General features: G+C 35.5%; 1 protein-coding gene across 8 annotated transcripts in view; it reads right to left on the minus strand.

The window, feature by feature from the left end:
- COL4A5 (collagen type IV alpha 5 chain) overlaps positions 1 to 20,700 on the minus strand; it is a 269,256-nt gene that overhangs the window by 106,187 nt on the left and 142,369 nt on the right. For all 8 annotated transcript variants that reach the window (XM_040468444.1, XM_040468445.1, XM_040468446.1 and 5 more), the window contains exons 12-23: positions 19,080 to 19,115; positions 18,949 to 18,990; positions 18,696 to 18,788; positions 17,457 to 17,510; positions 17,304 to 17,360; positions 17,000 to 17,044; positions 15,413 to 15,466; positions 13,260 to 13,301; positions 10,393 to 10,525; positions 5,224 to 5,397; positions 4,839 to 4,922; positions 824 to 916 (exon numbers count right to left, since the gene is read on the minus strand). In XM_040468444.1, the coding sequence (XP_040324378.1) occupies positions 824 to 916; positions 4,839 to 4,922; positions 5,224 to 5,397; positions 10,393 to 10,525; positions 13,260 to 13,301; positions 15,413 to 15,466; positions 17,000 to 17,044; positions 17,304 to 17,360; positions 17,457 to 17,510; positions 18,696 to 18,788; positions 18,949 to 18,990; positions 19,080 to 19,115 (907 nt within the window). The remainder of the gene's footprint in view (positions 1 to 823; positions 917 to 4,838; positions 4,923 to 5,223; positions 5,398 to 10,392; positions 10,526 to 13,259; positions 13,302 to 15,412; positions 15,467 to 16,999; positions 17,045 to 17,303; positions 17,361 to 17,456; positions 17,511 to 18,695; positions 18,789 to 18,948; positions 18,991 to 19,079; positions 19,116 to 20,700) is intronic.

The following is a 20,700-nucleotide window of genomic DNA, read 5'->3' on the forward strand; positions in this document are numbered from 1 at the left end:
CACTGAATCAGAAACTTTGGGTGTGGGACCCAGCAATCTGGTTTTAACAAGCCCTCCAGGTGATTCTGATGTCCTCCCAAGTTTGAAAAACACTAGACTAGAGGTACAAGCCTAGATTATTAACTTCCAGTGGCAGCTATAAGACCTGCTCAAAATCTATTTCCAAGTGCTAAATAAATTGGTTTCTTTGGCAGACATACTAGACAGAAAGGTAAGAGATCTGGCATCTACTCTCAGCCCTTACACAAACATAAAGTGTAATTTCAAGAAAGTATAGTATTGGGATATCCCAAGAGACAGTTGAGTGAGAGTTGTTGGTCTGATGGATATCAAATATAGTTTTGATTGGAAACAGGGAAGGAAGAGTTATATATAGAAAGAGGAATATTGGCAGTTGGTTGCCAAACTACCGCAGAAGCCCCATCCCTTAATGACAACATGTGATCCATCCGTGAAGACTAGAAGCTATGCCACTGGAAACTATACTCAGGGGCCAGGCATTATGAACTTTTTCCCCAGCTTTTTGGAAGAGAGAAGTCTGACTCTGTATGAGCTATTTTCCTCACCATATGGAAAACAGGGAAGATATTTTTCTTGGAATAATATTGTCAAAATGCTTTAATAAAAGATATTGGTGGCTTCAGATATTAGAAACAAGAGAATAATCTACTTCATAGCAGATAGAGGCATTTCATATTCAATTATTTGTGGATATGAGTGAGTTGCTATCAATTGAGAAACTGGCATCATTATAAAACTATGAGCTCACTAAAATGTAGCCAAGTAATATTTTTAAAAGGTTGTCCTGAGGCAGAATGTTTACCTGGAGGACCTGGAAGACCTGGCAGACCAGGTTGACCTGGAGGCCCTGAAATACCAGTTCCAATACAGTTGAAGCAGGTATCACCTTTGTCACCTAGAGAGAAGCATAATGAAAAACAAATTTTACTCAAAGGGATACATCTACCTTCTTTGATAGGTTCTAAAGAAGTTTGTACCAAGGGACAACATTCCTACCCAACAGTGTAGTTTAGAGAAGCCTATATCTAGAATCAATTCATTTGGTAAATATTTGCTAAGTGCCTATTATTTGCTGAATACTGTTCTAGGTGTCTGTGGTATACTGGTAAACAAAACAGAACAAAACAGGCAAAACAAACAAAAAGAAAACAGACAAAAATTCATGCCTTCATGGTGCTCACATTCTACCAGTAGAAAGGGATAATAAACAATGAAGGTAATAAATTATTAACACATATACATATATATCAAAACATGTTATGTTTATAGAAAAAAATACACCTGGGTAAATACGATTGGACATGGTAGGGATGGGTGGCAGGTTGCAATTTTAATTGGGTGGTCAAACAAGAAGATGGTATATAATAAAAAGCTTAAAGGATCTGGCATGTGCCTAATGAATGCAGAGCACTCCAGGGAGAAAGAATAGCCATGTTTGGCATATAAAAGAAATACTCAGAAGACCAGAATGCTGGAGTACAGCGAAGAAGGGGAAGCAGGTCAGACAATTTACAGATTATAATGAGTGGATATTATAAAATGTCACATAGGCCCCCATAAAGACTGGTTTTTACTGTGAGTGAAATAAAAGTCTAGTAGAAAAATTTAAACAGAAAAGCAAGATGGTATGACTCAAGTTTTAAAACGATGTCTGTCTCTGGCTGCTATATTAAGAATAGAAACAAAGTGCCGTGATGAAAATAGGGCAACCATTTAAGTGGCTACTGCTGCAATAATCTAGGAGACATGACAGCTCATCCTAGAGTGATAGCAATGAAGATGATGAGAATTGGCTAGATTCTGGGTATATCTGAAAGTAGAGCCAATTGGATTTTCTCATGGAACATATATGGAATACAAAAAAGAAGAGAATCAGAGATGACTCCAAGGTTTTTAGCCCAAGCAAAAAGTGTGGCCTGCATTTAAAAAAGGGAAGATGTGAGTGCTAAAATTATGGGGGAGGAGGTAGCAGAGATGAGGACTTTAACTTGATCAAGATATCTGGTTCAAAATGTTGAATAAACAGTTGCATGTACTAATCTAGAGGAAAAGACTTATATCTGGACAGGAGACAAATCTGAAAGCCACTGGCAAATAGGTGGTATTTAAAATCATGAGACTGAGTTCAAATACAGAAGAGGAAATAGGACTAAAATACTGAGGGCATTCCAAAATTAAAAGTTGGGTAGATAAATTTAAAATACATATGGAAATGCAAAGTAAGCCAAGACTTACCATAAAGCTACAATAATTTAAGCTAGCAGTGGTGCAAAGAGAAACAAATAGAACAGTGAACCAAATAGAGAGGTCACAAACAGACTCATACGTATAGTGTCATAAAATTTACAACACAAGTGCTAATACATTTGAGTGGAGAAATGATGGCCTTTTGTATTACAGTACTGAATCAATTGGATATCTATATGGGGAAAAATAAACTCTGATGCCAGCTTCAAACTATACACAAAAATTACTTGAAGACAGATCGAAGATCAAAATGTAAAAGTCAAAATGATAAAGCTTCTAGGAAAAAAACACACAACAGAAGTGGATGCTTATGTCCTACAAAATATATGTATAAGAATGTTCATAGCAGCTTTATTCCTGATAGCCCTAGACCAAATATCATCAGGTCCTTGGGATAAGCAAAGATTTCTAAAACAGAACATAAACAACACTAACCAAAAAAGAGGATACTAATGATTGGATTTCTTTTTTTTAATAACTTCTAAAAAAAAAAAAACGAGTAAAAAAGCAAGTCACAACATGGGGGAAGATAGTTGTGATACATACATTCAACAACCCAATTAAAAATAGGAAAAAGACAGGCGTTTTATAGAAAGAATATACAAACTATAAGAAAAGAGGCTCAGCATCAGTAAGTCATCAGGGAACCAGAAACTAAAACCACTCTGGAAAAATGGTTTGGTGACATCTATGGGAAAAAAACCCTGCACCTACCCTAAAACCCAGCAATTCCATTCCCAGGTATATACACAACAGAAGTGGATGCTTATGTCCTACAAAATATATGTATAAGAATGGTCATAGCAGCTTTATTCCTGATAGCCCTAGACCAAATGTCCATTAACAGTAGAATAAATATTTAGATATTTTCATACAATCAATACCAAAGAGCAGTAAAAAGTATTGCTACAAACAAAAATATAGGTATATCCTACAGATAGAATATTGAGCAAAAGAACCAGACACAAAAGAGCCCATGCTATATGATTCCATTTATACAAAGTTCAAGATTAGGCAAACTGATGTGTGATATAGGATAAAAGAGTGGTTACCTTTGGGAGTGTTGACTAGGGGGCACAAGAGTCCTGGAAAAGTTCTATATTTTGATTTTTTTAAAAAAAAATTTTTAATGTTTATTTATTTTTGAGACAGCAAGAGACAGAGCATGAATGGGGGAGGGTCAGAGAGAGAAGGAGACACAGAATCTGCAACAGGCTCCAGGCTCTGAGCTGTCAGCACAGAGCCTGATGCGGGGCTTGAACTCACGGACCGTGAGATCATGACCTGAGCCGAAGTTGGACGCTTAATCGACCGAGCCACCCAGGCACCCCTATCTTTTGACTTAGATGGTAGTTACATGGGAGATTATATAGATACATTTACAGAAAGATATATATATATATATTTTTCTATCTCTGTCTCTACTTCTAATATATATTATTAATATTCCAAGGAGGTATGAAGAATGAAGAAACTCAGGACATGTAATATACTGAAAACCAAGTGAGGAGAGCATTTAAAAATGGTGGGGAAAAAAGACTGAGATTTGACATCTGGATTAACAGGGTACAGACTGCTGGTGACTTTGACAAAAACAGCATCTATGGAGTAGTGGATTAGGGGAGCAAAATCTTGACTGAAGTATGCTTAAAAGAAAATGAGAGAAAAGTATCCACAGATAGTGAATAGAAAATTCTGAAGGAGTTTTGTTGCAAATGGGAGCAGAGGAATAGAGCAATATCTAGCAGGGGAAGTAGGATTATGATAAGTTATTTTTTAGATAAGTGAAAAGAAAGGTGTATTTGTGTGCTGCTGAGAATGATCCAGTAAAAGGGAAAAACTGATGATGTGGGAGAGGCAGGAATTTCTAGAATGAAATCCTTGCGAAAACAAGAGGGAATGGAATCAATTGTACAAATAGAAGAACTGGCTTTAGATAGGAGCAGTAACAGTAATTAATAGGCAGGAAGGCAGAATATACGTGCACAGATGCAAGTAATGTGGTGGGTAAATGTGGTAGTAGTAATCTGTGAGAATTCTCTTACTGCCTCAATTGGTCAATGAAAGAGGAAGCAAGGTCAGAACACTAAAATGAGAATGAAGAGGAAGTGTTAAAAATTTGAAGAGAGAAGAGAAGGTGTAGGCTCGGAAGATGTGGTAATTTGGAATTACCAAAACTAGGTTTTTGTTCCAAGTTAGTACAATGAAGTGAGAGGAGGGCAATGGAGGCCAAGGTTTATGCATGGGATTGTTTACAATGATGGATCATGTAATTTTACCTAGGTGAAGAGGGAAGAAAGGACATGAAAAGGTTGAGGGATAGTCAAAGTTGGGAGGTATCAGTGAGGCTGAAGTGATATTGGAGTCAGGTTTTTATAGGTAGTGAGCTAGCCAGGAGATAGTGGTCAGGAAATGGGACTCATGAGATCAAGATTACAGAGGTGTGCACTATTGGTAATGAGATGGTCTTGGGGTAAGACCCTGGGAATGAGTAGCTGAGGTAGAGTGGAGGATACAGAGGATTTTGCTGATGATCTGAAAGAATGAAGAAATGACTATTGGGATCAAACCTTTCACTCCTTGTTCTCCTTGGAGTCCTCTATCACCTGGAGATCCTGGAGGGCCTGGAGGGCCTGCTTCACATATATCATCACCTGAGATAAGATAAAGGATAACAAGCTACTTGTTGTGAAATATTCAGAAGGCTAAACAAAAAGAAAGCCTGATAGGCTAAAAAAAAATATTTTCAGTTACTTCTCCGCGGTAATGCAAGGACCTATAAGCAAAAGGAAGATATAATACTGGTGATGATTTGAAGAGAAAATTTAAACAGCAAAGAATCACCAAAAATCAAAAGTAGAGGCAGCAGTAGAATAATGCCAACCTTCAGCTGGATTCACTTACAAATGAAAACAAAACAAAAACAAAAGAATTTAGGAGAAAAGTATATCTTACTAGGAGGGATTTGAGGGCCAGGAGGGCCAGGAGGCCCTGGAAGTCCAGGAGCCCCAGGCTGTCCATCAAGTCCAGGAGATCCAGGAATAGAAAGTCCAGGTGGACCTTCATCACCTTTCTGGCCCCTTTCTCCAGGAAAGCCAGGGGGGCCAGGAGGACCCATAACTGCAGTCCCTAAGATAAAAAACAATTAAAGTGATAAAATGATCTTATTTTGGAGATATTACTTCAGTTCTCAATGAGACATAAGTAATGATAAGATCTTCCTTTAATGTATAATGCAGTTATGTTGTTTTTTCTATGAGAATCAATATCTGAAGAAAGCATGAAAAGATTTTTTTAATGTTTATTTATTTATTTTTTAGAGAGAGAGAGAGGCAGAGAGGGAGAGAGACAGAATCCCAAGCAGGCTCTGCACTGTCAGTGTAGAGTCCAATGTTGGGGTTGAACCCACAAGCCATGAGATCACGACCTGAGACGAAACAAAGAGTCAGATGCTTAACCGACTGAGCCACCCAGGCGCCCCACATGAAAAGTTTTAAATAATGTAAGTACCAGTTTGAAAGTAAGAAAGAATAATTTAGTGTAGCTTTACTACTTTTGGAAATGTACTAATAACCCTCTACCCACTCTTTGATGCTATGATCTTTTAATCTAAGAAATACTAGAAAACCATTAGCAAGAGAAAAAGAGGCATCTCAAAGTTCTCATGTATACATGGCTTTATTTCTGGACATTCTTCTGTTGCAATGTCTATTCCTGCACCACAAACATATTTTTATAATAATGAAAGTAATTATTGTAATTATAAATGATTTGAAAACTGTTTTCAAAACGGGTAAGAAAAATATGCCCATCTTTGTCCTTTTTAAAAACCATCCTGGAACACTTGGGTGGCTCTGTCGGGTAAGTGTCAGACTTATGACAGAGAGTGGGAGCCTGACTCGGGTCTCACGGACCATGAAATCATGACCTGAGCTGAAGTCAGAGGCTTAACCGGCTGAGCCACCCAGGTACCCCAGTGTTTAACTGTTTAAATGAATTAACTCTCTCTCTCTCCTCCTCCCCTACTCGAGCCTCTGTCTCTCTCTGAAAAATAAACATTAAAAAAAAAAATCTTTATTAGACTTATAAATTTATCTTCTAAATGCAGTTTAGAATCAACTTGTCAGTTTCATTTTTTAAAAAACAGTGGAAGTTTGAATGAGATTAATTTGAATTTAAAGACTAAATTTTGGAGAATCACCTGTTTATAATATTGAGTTCTTATATTAAGAAATTAAGTATAGCTCTCCATTTATTTATTAATTTTATATGATTTAATAATATTTTACAGAATTCTGAAAAAAAGGCATACACATCTTCTGTTGAGTTTATTCATGGGTTAATTTGATTAGTACTGTGAATTTTATTGCTAATACTATTGTCAACTGGATTTTTTCCTCTTACATTTTCAACTTTTCATTGGTGAAGAGGAAGACAAATTATTTAAGTATGAAACTAGCATATCTGCCCACCCGGCAAACATTCTAAATTCTGGTAATTTGACATTTGATTCTTTTAGGCTTTTGGGTAGATTATAATAGGGTTTGTAAATAACTAAAATTGTGGGTTTTGTTCCATCCTCACACCAGACTTGTAGTGAATTGGCTGGGCACTCCAGTAAGGATAAACAGTATAGGCGACTCTGAGTATGTGTATCTTATTTTTGACTTGAGTGAGAATGTTCCTGATGTTTCACCACAAAAATATGACATTTCCTGTACAGTTCTGTGCTTCCTGTATGAAGCAGATAGCTTTATCAAGTTCCCTTTTAAACTTAGTTTAATAACTTCTTTACCCTTTAAAAATGAATGGGTACTGAATTTTATTGACTGCTTTCTTTGCAAATATTGCCTATTCTCTTTTAATCTGTCAGTGTAGTCAATAATAGAAATGTTGAGCCATCCTTGCAATCTTAATATACTTCTGAATTGATCTGCTAATATTATTTATTATTGTTGCTTCTATGTTCATAAATGAAACTGAATTATATTTATTACTAGTGTTATCTCCCTGGTCGCTTGGCATCAATGCTTTTAAATTAAAGGTCTTTTTTAAAAAATATGTTCTGAAAAAGTTTGTAAAATATCAGAATTTCCCACCCAACAACTTAGTAGAATTCATTCACAAAGCTGTATAACCACTCATAAAACCAGTGCCTTTTTGTGGAAATTTTAACATTTCCAAATCTTCCATGGTAATTAATATACTTAGTTTTTTTTTTTTACTTTCTCAGGAAAACTTTAGCAATTTATGTTTTTTGTTTCCTGAGGAATGCGTATTTCATTTAGAATTTCCAATATATTGATATAGTTTTACAGTTTTCTTATAATTTAAAAAAATTAATTGTATTTATGGTAATAATCTTTTCTTTACTGATTTTATTTGTGCCTTCACTTACTTTTCTCTTGATCACAGTTTATTCTTGTTTTTACCTTTATCAAGTTTTTCCTAATTTTTTTATGTTTATGTTATTTCTTATAATTTTTTCAAAGTAGCTCATTTATTTTTAGTATCTTTAATTTTGTGATAAATTAAGGATACCATTTTGGCTATGTTTAATTAAGTTTTGATATAAGTTAGTTTAGCATTCAGTAGACTGTCATTTCCATTTCTGTTTCCTCTTTACCTCTCGAGTTATTTGCAAATGTGCATTTTAATATACAAATGTAAAGAAATTTGGTGCTTTCTGTTGTTAATTTCTAACTTCATTTCACTGTGGTCACGGAGCATGGTTTGTATATAATTTTAAAAGATTTTTTTCTGATTGAATAAATTTCTATAAATGTTTCATGTAAGTTTGAAAATAATGTATATTCTCTGCTGCACACAGCTTTTCTCTTTCCCACATACACAGTTTAATTGTCTTGCTCAAATCATTTATACCCTGATTTATTTTACACCTCCTTGATATGTTAGGTATTTACCAATTTATCACTTGTAGTTTTTCAGTTTTCACTTTATATATTCAAAGCTGTAATTTTAGATGCATAAAGTTTCATGACTTTTACATCATTGTGGTTTAATTTGTCTATCTGTCCATATGAAATGTCTTTTTAATGTGTTTCTTGAATTGAATTCTATTTCATACTATATTAGAATTGTTAAACCACCTTTCTTTTTGATATCACTTGCCTAATATCTTTCAACTGCTGTTTTAAAATTTTTTTATGTCCTTTTAATTTATATAGGCTTATTATGCACAGTATATATTTTTATTTCAATTTTATTTTAGTTTTTGTCTTTTAATCAGTGCTTAGTCCTTTCACATTTATTGGAGTTACTGATTTATTTTTAACTTCTTCTTGTCATCTTATATTTTATTTTCTATTTACCACAGTTCATGTCTGTTTTGTTCCAATTCTAACTTGTATTATGTAGATCAAGTTTTTTGGTTATTTTCTTTCCTCAAAGGATGTGTAAGCCATGCATTTTATTTACATTTTCTCTGGTGGTTACTAAAATTTTAGCCTATGTATTTAAACTTATATTTTCCTAAAAACTTACAGAGTTAATAATTTTAGTATTCTCTTTCTCTATTAAGACAAAAACCCTTATGATTGATTTCCCCCTACTCTCTCTGCACCCTTACATCCTATGTTAATAATGTATATAGTTACCGTTCCATTTTGTTACTTAAAATACCTCTATTATTTTTTTGATCAATACTTACTTAGACCTCATATATTTTACCAGTATCTTTCCTAACCACTGGTTCTTGCATCCTACCCATCCCCACCCCCAACTTCATCCTGAATTAATTTCTTCCTTCTTAGACTAAACCCTCCAATATCCATTTTAGAGAAGTTCTGGAGGTGGTAAATTTTCTAAGTATTACATGTTCACACTAGGATGATAGTTTGATGTAATACAGAATTCCAAACTCATAGTTATTTTCTTTATAACATTGAAAATTATCTTCCTTTGACTCCATTATCTTCCTCTCTTAGTGCTTTGTTGGTGATCTGCTTTTCCCTCATATAGTTGTTAAGGGTTTCTTTTTATCCTTAAATTCTAAAATGTCTGAACAATGTGTCATTATGTACTTTTATATTATTCTTATTTCACTCTTGCTTGGTAATTCATAAGCTGTTTCAAAGGGACTCATGTTTTCCTTCAAATAAGTAGAAGTTCTCAGTCATTAATTTTTCAAATATTACCCCTTGTCCCATTCTCTCCCCTGTGAACTCCATGTAAATTCTAGAACTTCTAAATTTATACCTATGTCTCTTAATTTTTCTTTCATATGATCTAATTCTATAACGTTTTTGCTGCATCCTGGGAGAATTCCTTATCTGAATTTTCTAGACACAGTATGTGTTTAGTCCACTATCTTGAAATTGGAAATCCAAAGTGTATACTTAGAATTAAATGAGACCCACATTTATTCTTTCTCCTTGGGAGGATCATGGATTTTCACTCATCTCATCATGTTAATATTTCATTAGCCAAATTTTTGAAGGGTGGGGAATAATAATTTATTAAACATACATGTGTGTCAGGTACTATACCAGATGCTTCCTCAAATTTTACATAAATCCATACTATCACTTCATTTCAGAGAACATCCAAATAAACATGCTAAGCAAGGGTGGTGCTCAGGCTGGCCAATTTAGAAATGCTGTACTATGTTGTTTATCTTCAACAAGGGAATGATATAACAGTTAGTATTGAGCCCCCAAATTTTATTTCACACAAAATCACCATGGGGATTTCTAAGCAGATATTTCTGGCCTTCTAAGTGGCTAGTTTACTATTTTTATGCAGGAAATCTTATAAAACTAGGCATTATTAGAATAGCATTCCTTTCCATAGTAGCACAAAAAAAATGCAATGATTAATTTTTGGATCACAGAATCATTGGGTGTAATTTATTAATAATAAAAAGTGGAAATGGTATTTTTAGGGTAAAAGGGAACTATCCATCTGACTTGGCTTTTTCTTTTTTAAGTACAAGTGAGAAATTTGGTGAGACAGGTTATAGTAAGAGTTGAGAAGTTTCTGTCAATTAGAAAATACTCATATCTTTTACTGCCATGCTCACCTTGGAACTAGTATGATAATACTGGACATGGGGATTAGTAAGGATGCTGTAAACACAAGAGCATTAAGTACAGTCTCTTTTACCTGGAGGTCCAGGGAGGCCGGGCGGACCCTGTATTCCAGGAAATCCTCGCTCTCCTTTTTCTCCAGGCAAGCCAGGTAAACCAATGCTTCCTTTTTCTCCCACAGTTACACCAGTCCCAGGCCTAGGGATTACCTTTATTATGAAAGAAAAAAATAAAGGAACTCAAAGAGGAAGAGACTTGTTCTCCTAAAAATAACCTAGCAGCTATATATGATTACAATGCCATCATTTTCACAGAGCTGTTGGATGCAAAACTATTAAGACTACTACACAGATTATGAGTCACATTCCTCATCACTCCTTTCCTTCAACTTATTAGAAACTGTTTAATACCAGTAATAATATTGCCACCCTCCTGAACCCCAGCCCAAGATTACAGAGCTAGAATTATTTTTTATGTCTCTAATCACATTCAATTCATTCCAATTACCTAAGCTTGATAAGTATTTACTGAAAATGTCTCTCCGATTTGTCCCCTTCTTTCCTATTGCCACAGCTACTATCCCCATCTCACACTTGGACGAACAGAAGTACCTCTGAAATTCTCCCCTTAAATCCAAATCTACTGCTAACATATACTTTCTCAAAAACCAGTTTTTCTGTGTTAGATATCCAGTGTAAGGCCTCAAAATTCACTACTTCTTACTATGTCTGATGCCACTTTTCACCCTGGACTCTGTCAAGTCTCTTCTCACTTTCAGTACCTCTCTCCTTTATCACATCTCCTGTTATTTTTAGCAGTAAAGTTTTAGGACAGTGAGGACTATCTCATTATACCCACTTCATGCATCTCACACATTCTCGTCTTTACCTCTGACTATACCATTTCTTTTTTTTTTTTTAATGTTTATTTTTGAGAGCAAGTGAGTGAGCAACAGAGGGTGACCATGGGAGTTGCAGAGAGAGAGGGAGACACAGAATCTGAAGCAGGCTCCAGGCTCTGAGCTGTCCACACAGAGCCTGTAGTGGGGCTTGAACTCACAACCTGTGAGATCATGACCTAAGCTGAAGTCAGATGCTTAACTGACTGAGCTACCTAGCCACCCTAATATTGTCTTTTTAAAGTAGCACCACGTATATTTATTTCAGTGATGCTACCATTCAACAAAGGGTGCTTGGACTCTTCATTTTTTAATGTTTATCTTCGAGAGAGAGAGAGAGAGAGAGAGTGCAAGTGGGGGAGGAAAGAGAGAGAGGGAGACACAGGATCTGAAGCGGGGCTCGTACTCACGAACTGTGAGATCATGACCTGGGCCGAAGTCGGACACTTAACCAACTGAGTTTACCCAGGCGCCCTGAATATGCCATTTCAAACATCTGTAATGTCATCTCCCAATCTTTCCCTTTATCAACCCACATTTTTTTCTTCCTGTAAAACAAAACAAAACAAAACAAACTCCTCTCTTTTGGGAGGGCTTTATTGATTTGAATCAACTAACTGATTATTCCTTTTCTCTTGGTCTTTGTAGAATCCCAGTGTTGAAACAATTTCATATTAAATAATCTAAAGAAATTAATCTCATAGAGCTGTAATGATAAATAAGCTTTAGTTTTAAGATTGGACTGAGGTACAAATCAACACCCACTGGCAAGGTATGGTATTTCATCCTGGCTCTATTGGATAGAAGAAATATTCAGACAAAAGGAGTTTGAAAGTTGTGGGACTTGGAATGGAGATAGTAGTTCAAAAAGGAAAGTGAGCTGCTGGATAAGACTGCAGTCCCCAAATTTCCATTTCTTCTGGTTTTTATCAAAATTTTATTATCTCATTTCATAAAGAAATTATTTCTTAGAGAACAAAAGTTCTGATTTTACAATGAAAATTAATAAAAATTGTCTAAGATCAGGGCGTCTGAATGGCTCAGTTAAGCATCTGACTCTTGATTTTGGCTCAGGTCATGATCTTGCGGTTCATGGGATCAAGCACTGCATCAGGCTCTGTTCTGACAGCATGGAGCCTGCTTGGGATTCTCTCTCTCTCCCTCCCTCTCTCTGCCCCTCCTCCACTCACACTCACTGTCTACTCCCTCCCTCTTTCTCTCAAAATAAGTAAATTTTTAAAAATTGTCTACGATCTTCTTTATGTATATCCTTGTTAGATCTGTGACGTACTAACTATCAATATCTGAGACTAACTCTGGACAGAAATAATTAAATTAATATTACTCAAATGTCCTGAACATACAGGCTTTATGGCACTTGCACCTTTGCAGATTTAATGCAATATAAAAGCAAGAGTCTTACCAAATTTCAACACAAATGAAAGCCAATATGTTAAATTGCATCAGTGATATTTTATTCTTAATAAGATTGGAAACGTATTTGACTTAAATTTCATGGTGAATGCAAACATTACAGAAAATCCATAAACCCCCTATGTGTATTTTCATAGAGCAGTTACCTACATTTGATTAAGAGCCCCTAGAAGGCACATACTCAGGGAAGAAAGAGGTATGAATCAGGCAATTGTATAATTGAGTAAACCTATTAAGACCAAATCCATCTTTCCAGGGCTCTGTAAGGGAAAGGGCCGATCCCTCATTCCCCAAATTTCTTTTATTGAGACTTTGTAAGCCATACTTGCACCACCTGCTGGTTACTTGATAAATACTTTGGCAATCATGAGGCAAAACAACCCAATGCCATAATTTTGGATCTTTACCATGGAGAAGTAATATACAGGCAGAGCAATACAAAGACTTTGAGGTCAACATCACTGAAGTTTTTATATGTAGACTTTTAAGCCAGTAAAAGTTGATAATGACTTAGAATTTTGTTCTATGAGGAAAAGGTACAGAGTACATTAAGGCACAAAAATGAAAATGCATTAATAAGTTTGATAAATTAAGACTGAAAAGAAACTTACAAGTCCAGGAGGCCCAGTTGGGCCAATGTCACCTTTTTGGCCCTGTTCAATACAAGTGTAAAGTAGGTTAGTAAAAGTCATATGAAAACACTGATTTCCTTAAAAATGTAACAGATATATAGGTTTCATGAAGACCCAGGAATCCATAATAAAATATCTCTAACAGAAGTACTACTTGAGGTAATGAGACAATACTGAAATAAGCCTAGTCAGACCTGTGATGTTGTCTCAGATTTACTAGCTATACAATTTTGACCAAATCAATTAACTTAACTGTCACATATACAGACCAGCCTTCTAAGGTTTTTCTAGATGTAACATTCTTTGATTTTAAGATTGCTATTTTCTAGCAACTATAAATACTTTAGAAAGAAGATACTGAATAAAGAAATTGGTTCCACTAGAATCAGTTAAAAGCATTATATTTTCTTACATCTAGCCTTGTTTCTTTTCATAAAACTTGTTGAAGGCATAAACTAGATGTCATTTCCATTAGTCACAGATATTTTAGAGCTGATGGATTTAGCTATCATCAGGAACAGCTAATAAATTATAACTGCTTTTGTGAGTTTGCTCTTAGAAACTAATGAAAGGCAAATTCAGAAGCAAAACTGTTACTCTTAACCAGTAGCTACTACAGCATGAAAAACACAGTATATAACTGTTATTTTACTGGCCAAAACCCAAGGATAATGTCTCTCTCACACCTCTCTTCTTGTTCTAGACTTGTTCATAGGAACTTTTCATCTATCTAAAAGTTCCTTTTAGTTTAAAGAGTTACTTTGTCCTATCACTTTATTTACTACTTGAAAAAAAAAAAACAACTCTTGTTCTCTGAGTATTTATTATCTTCCTTTATTCTAGCTGTGGTTCTCAGTCCAAGCTTCAAGTTGGATCTAGTTTAGAGATAAACCAACATTAAAATATGCACCCTCCGGGTACATTCAAGTTTGTAACACTTTTTCCTCCTTGCCTGCAGAACAAAGCTTTTCAGTACTAGTTTTCATATAAAGCAATTAGAGACCAGAGAGACTGGAAAACTGGATATTTTGTGATCTGCTATAAACAAGGGAAATGTGTGCTTCATATATTCTTTCAAGGTCACTTTTTTTTCCAAAGTCACTTTTAAAATAAATAACTAAATAAATGACTTCAGTCAGGCTGTATAGCCAAATGGGAAAAAAATGACAAAGAATTATCCACAGACTTTCAGACAATAATTGCACAGAGAATGGAAATGTTTAGTGTAGACATTCTAAATTCACAGCTACAAGCCTTTTTAGTATGAGGACCTCACTAAAATAGTGCTGAATCCACTTTCTGGAGAACAAAAGTTTTGCTGATACATGCTCAAAATAAAGGCACCAACTTTTCACAATGTAAATGCTAAAGTTGAACAATTCTTTATGTATTTCCACCACATGAATTGTGATTTGTGACAATGACCAAAAATTTAGAGGAAATGGTACAAAAGAAAAAGGAGCTATACCAAAAGATGAATAAAGAAGGTATGTTTTGAATACAAAAGCTAGTTATTTATAACTTTTTCATTTAAAACTCAACCTTGGCATATATATATTTATATATACACACACACACACACACACACACACACACACACACACACAATGGAGTATTACTTGGCAATCAAAAAGAATGAAATGTTGCCATTTGCAACAATATGGATGGAACTAGAGGGTATTATGCTAAGTGAAATTAGCCAGTCAGAGAAAGACAAGTATCATATGACTTCAACAAACATGAGGAATTTAAGATACAAAACAGATGAACATAAGGGAAGGTAACAAAAAAACAAAGAGGCGGACAAAACATAAGAGACTCTTAAATACAGAGAACAAACTGAAGGTTGCTGGAGGGGTTGTGGGTGGGGATATGGGCTAAATGGGTAAGGGGCATTAAGGAGGACACCTGCTGGGATGAGCACTAGGTGTTATACATAGGGGATGAATCACTGGAATCTACTCCTGAAATCATTAGAGCACTATATGCTAACTAACTTGGATGTAAATTATAAAACAAATTAAAAACAAACAAACAAACAAATAAATAAATGAATGAACTTCACCTTGGCAGAGAACAGGATTATGTTAAGTAGAATAAAACCAGTCACTTCAAAGTATTAAACTTCTTACCTTTTCTCCATCCCTTCCTGGTTCACCAGGGGAACCAGGATCACCAGGTAAACCCTTTAAAACATAGAGGACAGAATGACATCAGCAAAAATGGTGGAGTAAGAATGTCCAAACATGCTCTCCTCCATAAAAGCAACAAAGAACACCGGCAAAAATGGTCAGAGTCAACTTTTTTAGAAGTCTAGAAATTAGCCAAAGGCTTGCAGCAATCCAGGAAGGTTTGTTGGGGAAAACAAAATGATTGAATCTTGGTAAGAGCACAGAGCTTTCTGGTATTTGAACCTGCTCTATTCCCATCACCCTTCTTCAGCTCCACACAACCTTGAAAACCAACAGCTCATAATCAAGGTGAATACCAGCACCCTAGCAGCAAATGTAAGGGACAGAACTGGTTGGAGCACTTTCAAAGACCCACTGACAAAGAACTGTAGTGATTTGACCTGTCTGGTGATTGTCTTTATTTGACCTGATTTGAGTTCTCCCAGGGAAAACAGAGAACATCTTTTCCCTGAAGATATCTGTGAAAATCAATCAGAGGTAATTACTAATCATCATGGCTGCCTAAAACATGAAACAAAGACCACGATTGTTCGCAAAAGCTAGGAACTAAGACCCCAAATTTACCTCCCATTAAGCCATTTTATGTTAATTTGTGAATCTAGAGTTTATAAATTGAGGACTGCCTGTTTAGCAGAATCATCTGGACACCGATTTATCTGATTTTATTACTTCCAACTTCCAGTCTTGTTAAGAAGTATCCCTTTCTTTCAGAATGGTCTCCAAAATTTTATCAAATTTTGCCCTTGAAAACCTCTTTTAACATTACTGTAGATACTCTTGATACTGAGGTCGCTTGAAATAATGTTCCTGGACTTGGACACTTTTATTTTCCTCTTTAATTTATAGTAATTAGAATGATCTGTAAAAACTTTTATTGAAAAAACTTCTGTTCACACAAAACATCGTATGTGAATGTTTTAAGCAGCTTCATTCATAATGGCCCATACCAGAAACAACCAAAATATCCTCCAGTGAGTAAATGAACAACCAAACCTTGATACATCCCTACATTGAAATACTACTCAGCAATAAAGGGAATGAAATATCGATATACAGTACCATGTATAATGCTATGTTAAAGAAACCTGATTCAAAAAGCTATATACAGTATGACTGCATTTAAATGAAATTCTGGAATAGGGAATATCACAGGGATGGAGAACAGATCAATTGCTGCCAGGGGCTTTTGGTGGTAAGGATGGGAGAAGACTACAAAAGAACATTGGGGGAACTTTTGAGGGTGATGTAACTGTTTTTTTTTATTATAAAGCTGGTTATACAATTATATGTGTTTGTCAAAACACACAGAACTATACACTGGAAATGGTTCATTTTACTGTATACAAGTTATAGCTCAATAAATCAGATTTAAAATATGAAATAAATTCATATTCAAAAGAGAAAGTATAATATCAATTCCTGCTATTTCCAAACTCAAGCTTGTTTGCCATCCTGCTTCTCTACCACCACATACAAATGTTGCCATTTTAGGGGGTCAGGTGGGAGGATGGACCTTTATCTACTCACTGGAATTCCTGGCTGCCCATTCTCTCCATCTTTGCCTGGTTTACCCTATAAGAGTCAAAGAAATGCAATAATATAAATTTGTTATTTAGGAAGTATGAGATTAAAGAATATAATAAGTTTTCTTTCTGCCTTGGACTATATATTAAGTAGACTCTTCAGACTTCAATATTATGATAAATAAATGACTATGTCAGTTGTGACATTTTGAGACAAAGAAAGTAGGATTTATGAGGAAAGAATAAAATTACGCACAAACACACATTTAAAATCTTTTATAAAGAGTATTAATAGTCGTAACACTTACTCTTTTGCCAGGCTCTCCTTGCTCACCTTTCTCACCTTTCACACCACCTGGAGGACCCTGTACACCGAAAAGTAGTTTTACACGGGTTCGTGGAGTGCTATGTATCAATACCAATTTACATTAAATGACTCTAAAGAATTTTAGGCTACTTACCGGAGGACCACGTATCCCTGGAGGTCCAGGAGGCCCTCGGTCACCAGGAAGTCCCTATGCAGTAATAGGGGAAAGGAAAATAACGTTAATACTAGAGCTAGCTAAAAACACTTTTAACAAGCTGAACAATGGACTCATGTAGTATAACCAAAGACAATAGGATGTTTCTAATTAAAGGTTGAAATTTGCTAGGCAAAAGAACCAGAGCCATCTTTGCTTACCTCAGTTAATTTCTGATGTGTGCACAAGCCAAGTTTTTAGGTAAATAAAAAGACAACACTTAAAATGAAATTATTAATGGTACATTTTATAAAAAGCAAGAATACCCATAACCAGTCAATCTAGGAGGTATATAACACACATCCATTTTGGCAGAGAATTAAATGACCCGATCCATACTGATGGCAGAGTTTCAGTCAATCTGTTCTTTATTAGCATTTAAGTGAAACAAAAATATACACACTTTGTTCAAGGGTGGGCCACTATACTATAAATGATTTGTATGATCCCATCCACTCTAGTAGATACAAGGTATCAGATAATTATTTCTAAACACAACAAGGGTTTATACAGTAACACTATTTGTCATCTAAGACAATGATGATCTACTTTACCATGACCTAATTTCATACACAAATGCATTACCCACAATAGCCAAAAATGCAAATGATCCAAATGTCCATCAACTGATGATGCATAAACAAAATGTGGAATATTCACACAAGGGAATATTATTCAGCCACAAAAAGAAATGAAGTACTGATATATGCTACAATAAGAATGAACCCTCAAACAAACTAAGTAGAAGCCAGACACAGAAGATCATGTATTGTATGATTCCATATATGTGAAGTGATCAGAATAGGTAAATCTACAGAGCCAAAAAGCAGATTAGTGGTTGCCTAGGGCTGAGAGTTTGGGGGGAAATGAAGAGTGACAATAAATAGGTATGGGGTCTTGTAGGGGGTGGTTGAGGAGAATGTTCTAGGATTATATTGTAGTGACGGTTTCACTACCCTGTGAATATACAAAAAAATGGAACGGTACACTTTAAATAGGTGAATTGTGTGGTATGTAAATTATATCTCAATGAAACTCTTTAAAAATTTTAATTATCTCAAATTCTTGTTATTTTTAAAATACCTTCACATATATAACTATATTCCAGCTTATAATGCATTTTAATGGAAAGCCACTTTTATAGCAAAATGTTCATTGGTTTCCTGTCTACACACTCACCTGATCTCCTTTCTGAAACTCTACATCAATTGGTCTTTTCTGTTCACTGATCTGTCCAGGTGGCCCAGGGGGTCCCTGAAGGCCTTGCTCACCCTGTTTGCAAGATTTAATAAGAAAGTAATATTTCATAATTTACACAGACAATAATACAAAACATAAGCTAAGTCAGTGGCAAGAAGAAAAAAAGACAAGTTCAAATGATGAGGAAAGGAGAAAACTGAGGGCTGAATAATCAACTTTTTCCTTTACTCACCTTTTCACCCTTGGGTCCTTGGAAATTTAAGCCCATATTCCCCTGAAGAGAGACATTTTAGTTTAAAATCTCACTGACAATAACAAAAAGAATTCATACCAAATAAAAAATGTAAAGAAAAAGAAAATTACCTTTGGTCCTGGAAGTCCTGGTGGACCAGGAGGGCCCTAAGAATAGTAGACACAGAAAAAGAGAAACAGGATATACATTTATTAAAAATTATTTGGCTTCAGGGGCGCCTGGGTGTCTCAGTCGGTTGAGCGTCCGACTTCGGCTCAGGTCATGATCTCGCTGTCCGTGAGTTTGAGCCCCGCGTCGGGCTCTGTGCTGACAGCTCAGAGCCTGGAGCCTGTTTCAGATTCTCTGTCTCCCTCTCTCTCTGACCCTCCCCCGTTCATGCTCTGTCTCTCTCTGTCTCAAAAATAAATAAATGTTTAAAAAAATAAAAAAATTATTTGGCTTCAAAAAATTATTTGTTTTCATAAAAAGTGAGGACTGAAAATGCCCTTCAAAATAGTATCTTCCTGTTTTATTCTCACATTTAAATTGATTTTACCAATCTAGATGAATGTGGAGACTTCCTGTACCAGCATACAAGTAGGCAGAGGAAGAAATGCAAGGATGAGTAGAGGCAGAGGGGCAACACCAGTGCCAAAAATAAATACAAAAGTTAATCTCAACAAACATATCAAATTTCTCATATCAGAATTATAGGTAAATGTAGGTGTTACAAGGCAATTAACTCTCTAGTTCTAAAAAGCATGTGTTTCCCGTTTTTAGTTCTGTCTCATTTTTATGTGACCTGACTTTGTATATCTGAGAATGTTTCAAGGCTTGAAAAGTTAGATAGGCATTTGTTTGCCCAAGTATATCACCTCTTGATCTCAATGGATCCATTTATTTACATATTGGACCCTGGTGGCATTTCTAAGACTTTGCTTCACCTGTTGAATCAGGGTTAACTGAAGGAACATTCAGGAATGCAGAGTGCATCAGTTATATAGCCACAAGAGTTGGGGAAACTCAAGATGTAATAACACTCGTAGGGTTTACTGATGTTGTAACAATGGAGTCAGGAAAAAGTGCCATAGTCCAGGGTCTCATGCATTGCAGGGTGTCTACAACTAAAATAAACTAAACAAAAAGGTTTTCTAATTCTCCCCAATATATTTCCAGGAAAGCAGAAATCACAATCTTTTCTGGTAGATTCTCTTAGTATTTACCAAATGCTATTTCCTTCAGTCAAGAATAGAGGACCAATTGTCACAAGCAAAATTGTACAATCTATAAAGGGATAATGAAAACTGTCACTTAAATATATGGGACATGAGAGAGTGGCACATGAGAAATTACTTTGACTGAAGTACAATTTTCTTGCCCTTTTAAGAGGACAATAGTAAAGTTCTAAGTCCAAACCCTGACTCGAATGAAATCTAAGTATTGCAGGGGCAAAAATACTCAGAATTTAATTACAGGAAAAAATATGAGTGACCATTGAGGTAGTAAAGTAAGAGAACTGGTTGCATACTCAAGGTCTTTACAAGTTGTTGCTTCTTTCCTGAGGTGCACAAATCCTTATCCCACTATGAAGTGATCCACTATCCTCACCAATCCTGTTTAGTCCCAGGCCCCTTAGAAACAAGAGCCAATATTTTTTGGGGGGGAATACCTGTTTTTTGTTCCTCTTAAACTGAAAACTGCAGATGGAAGAAACATGTTTCATCAAGTGACTAGAGAATTGCCTGAGAAGAC

This window comes from Herpailurus yagouaroundi, unplaced genomic scaffold, assembly GCF_014898765.1.
Source record: "Herpailurus yagouaroundi ecotype Mexico unplaced genomic scaffold, PumYag 67700, whole genome shotgun sequence".
NCBI lineage: Eukaryota > Metazoa > Chordata > Mammalia > Carnivora > Felidae > Herpailurus > Herpailurus yagouaroundi.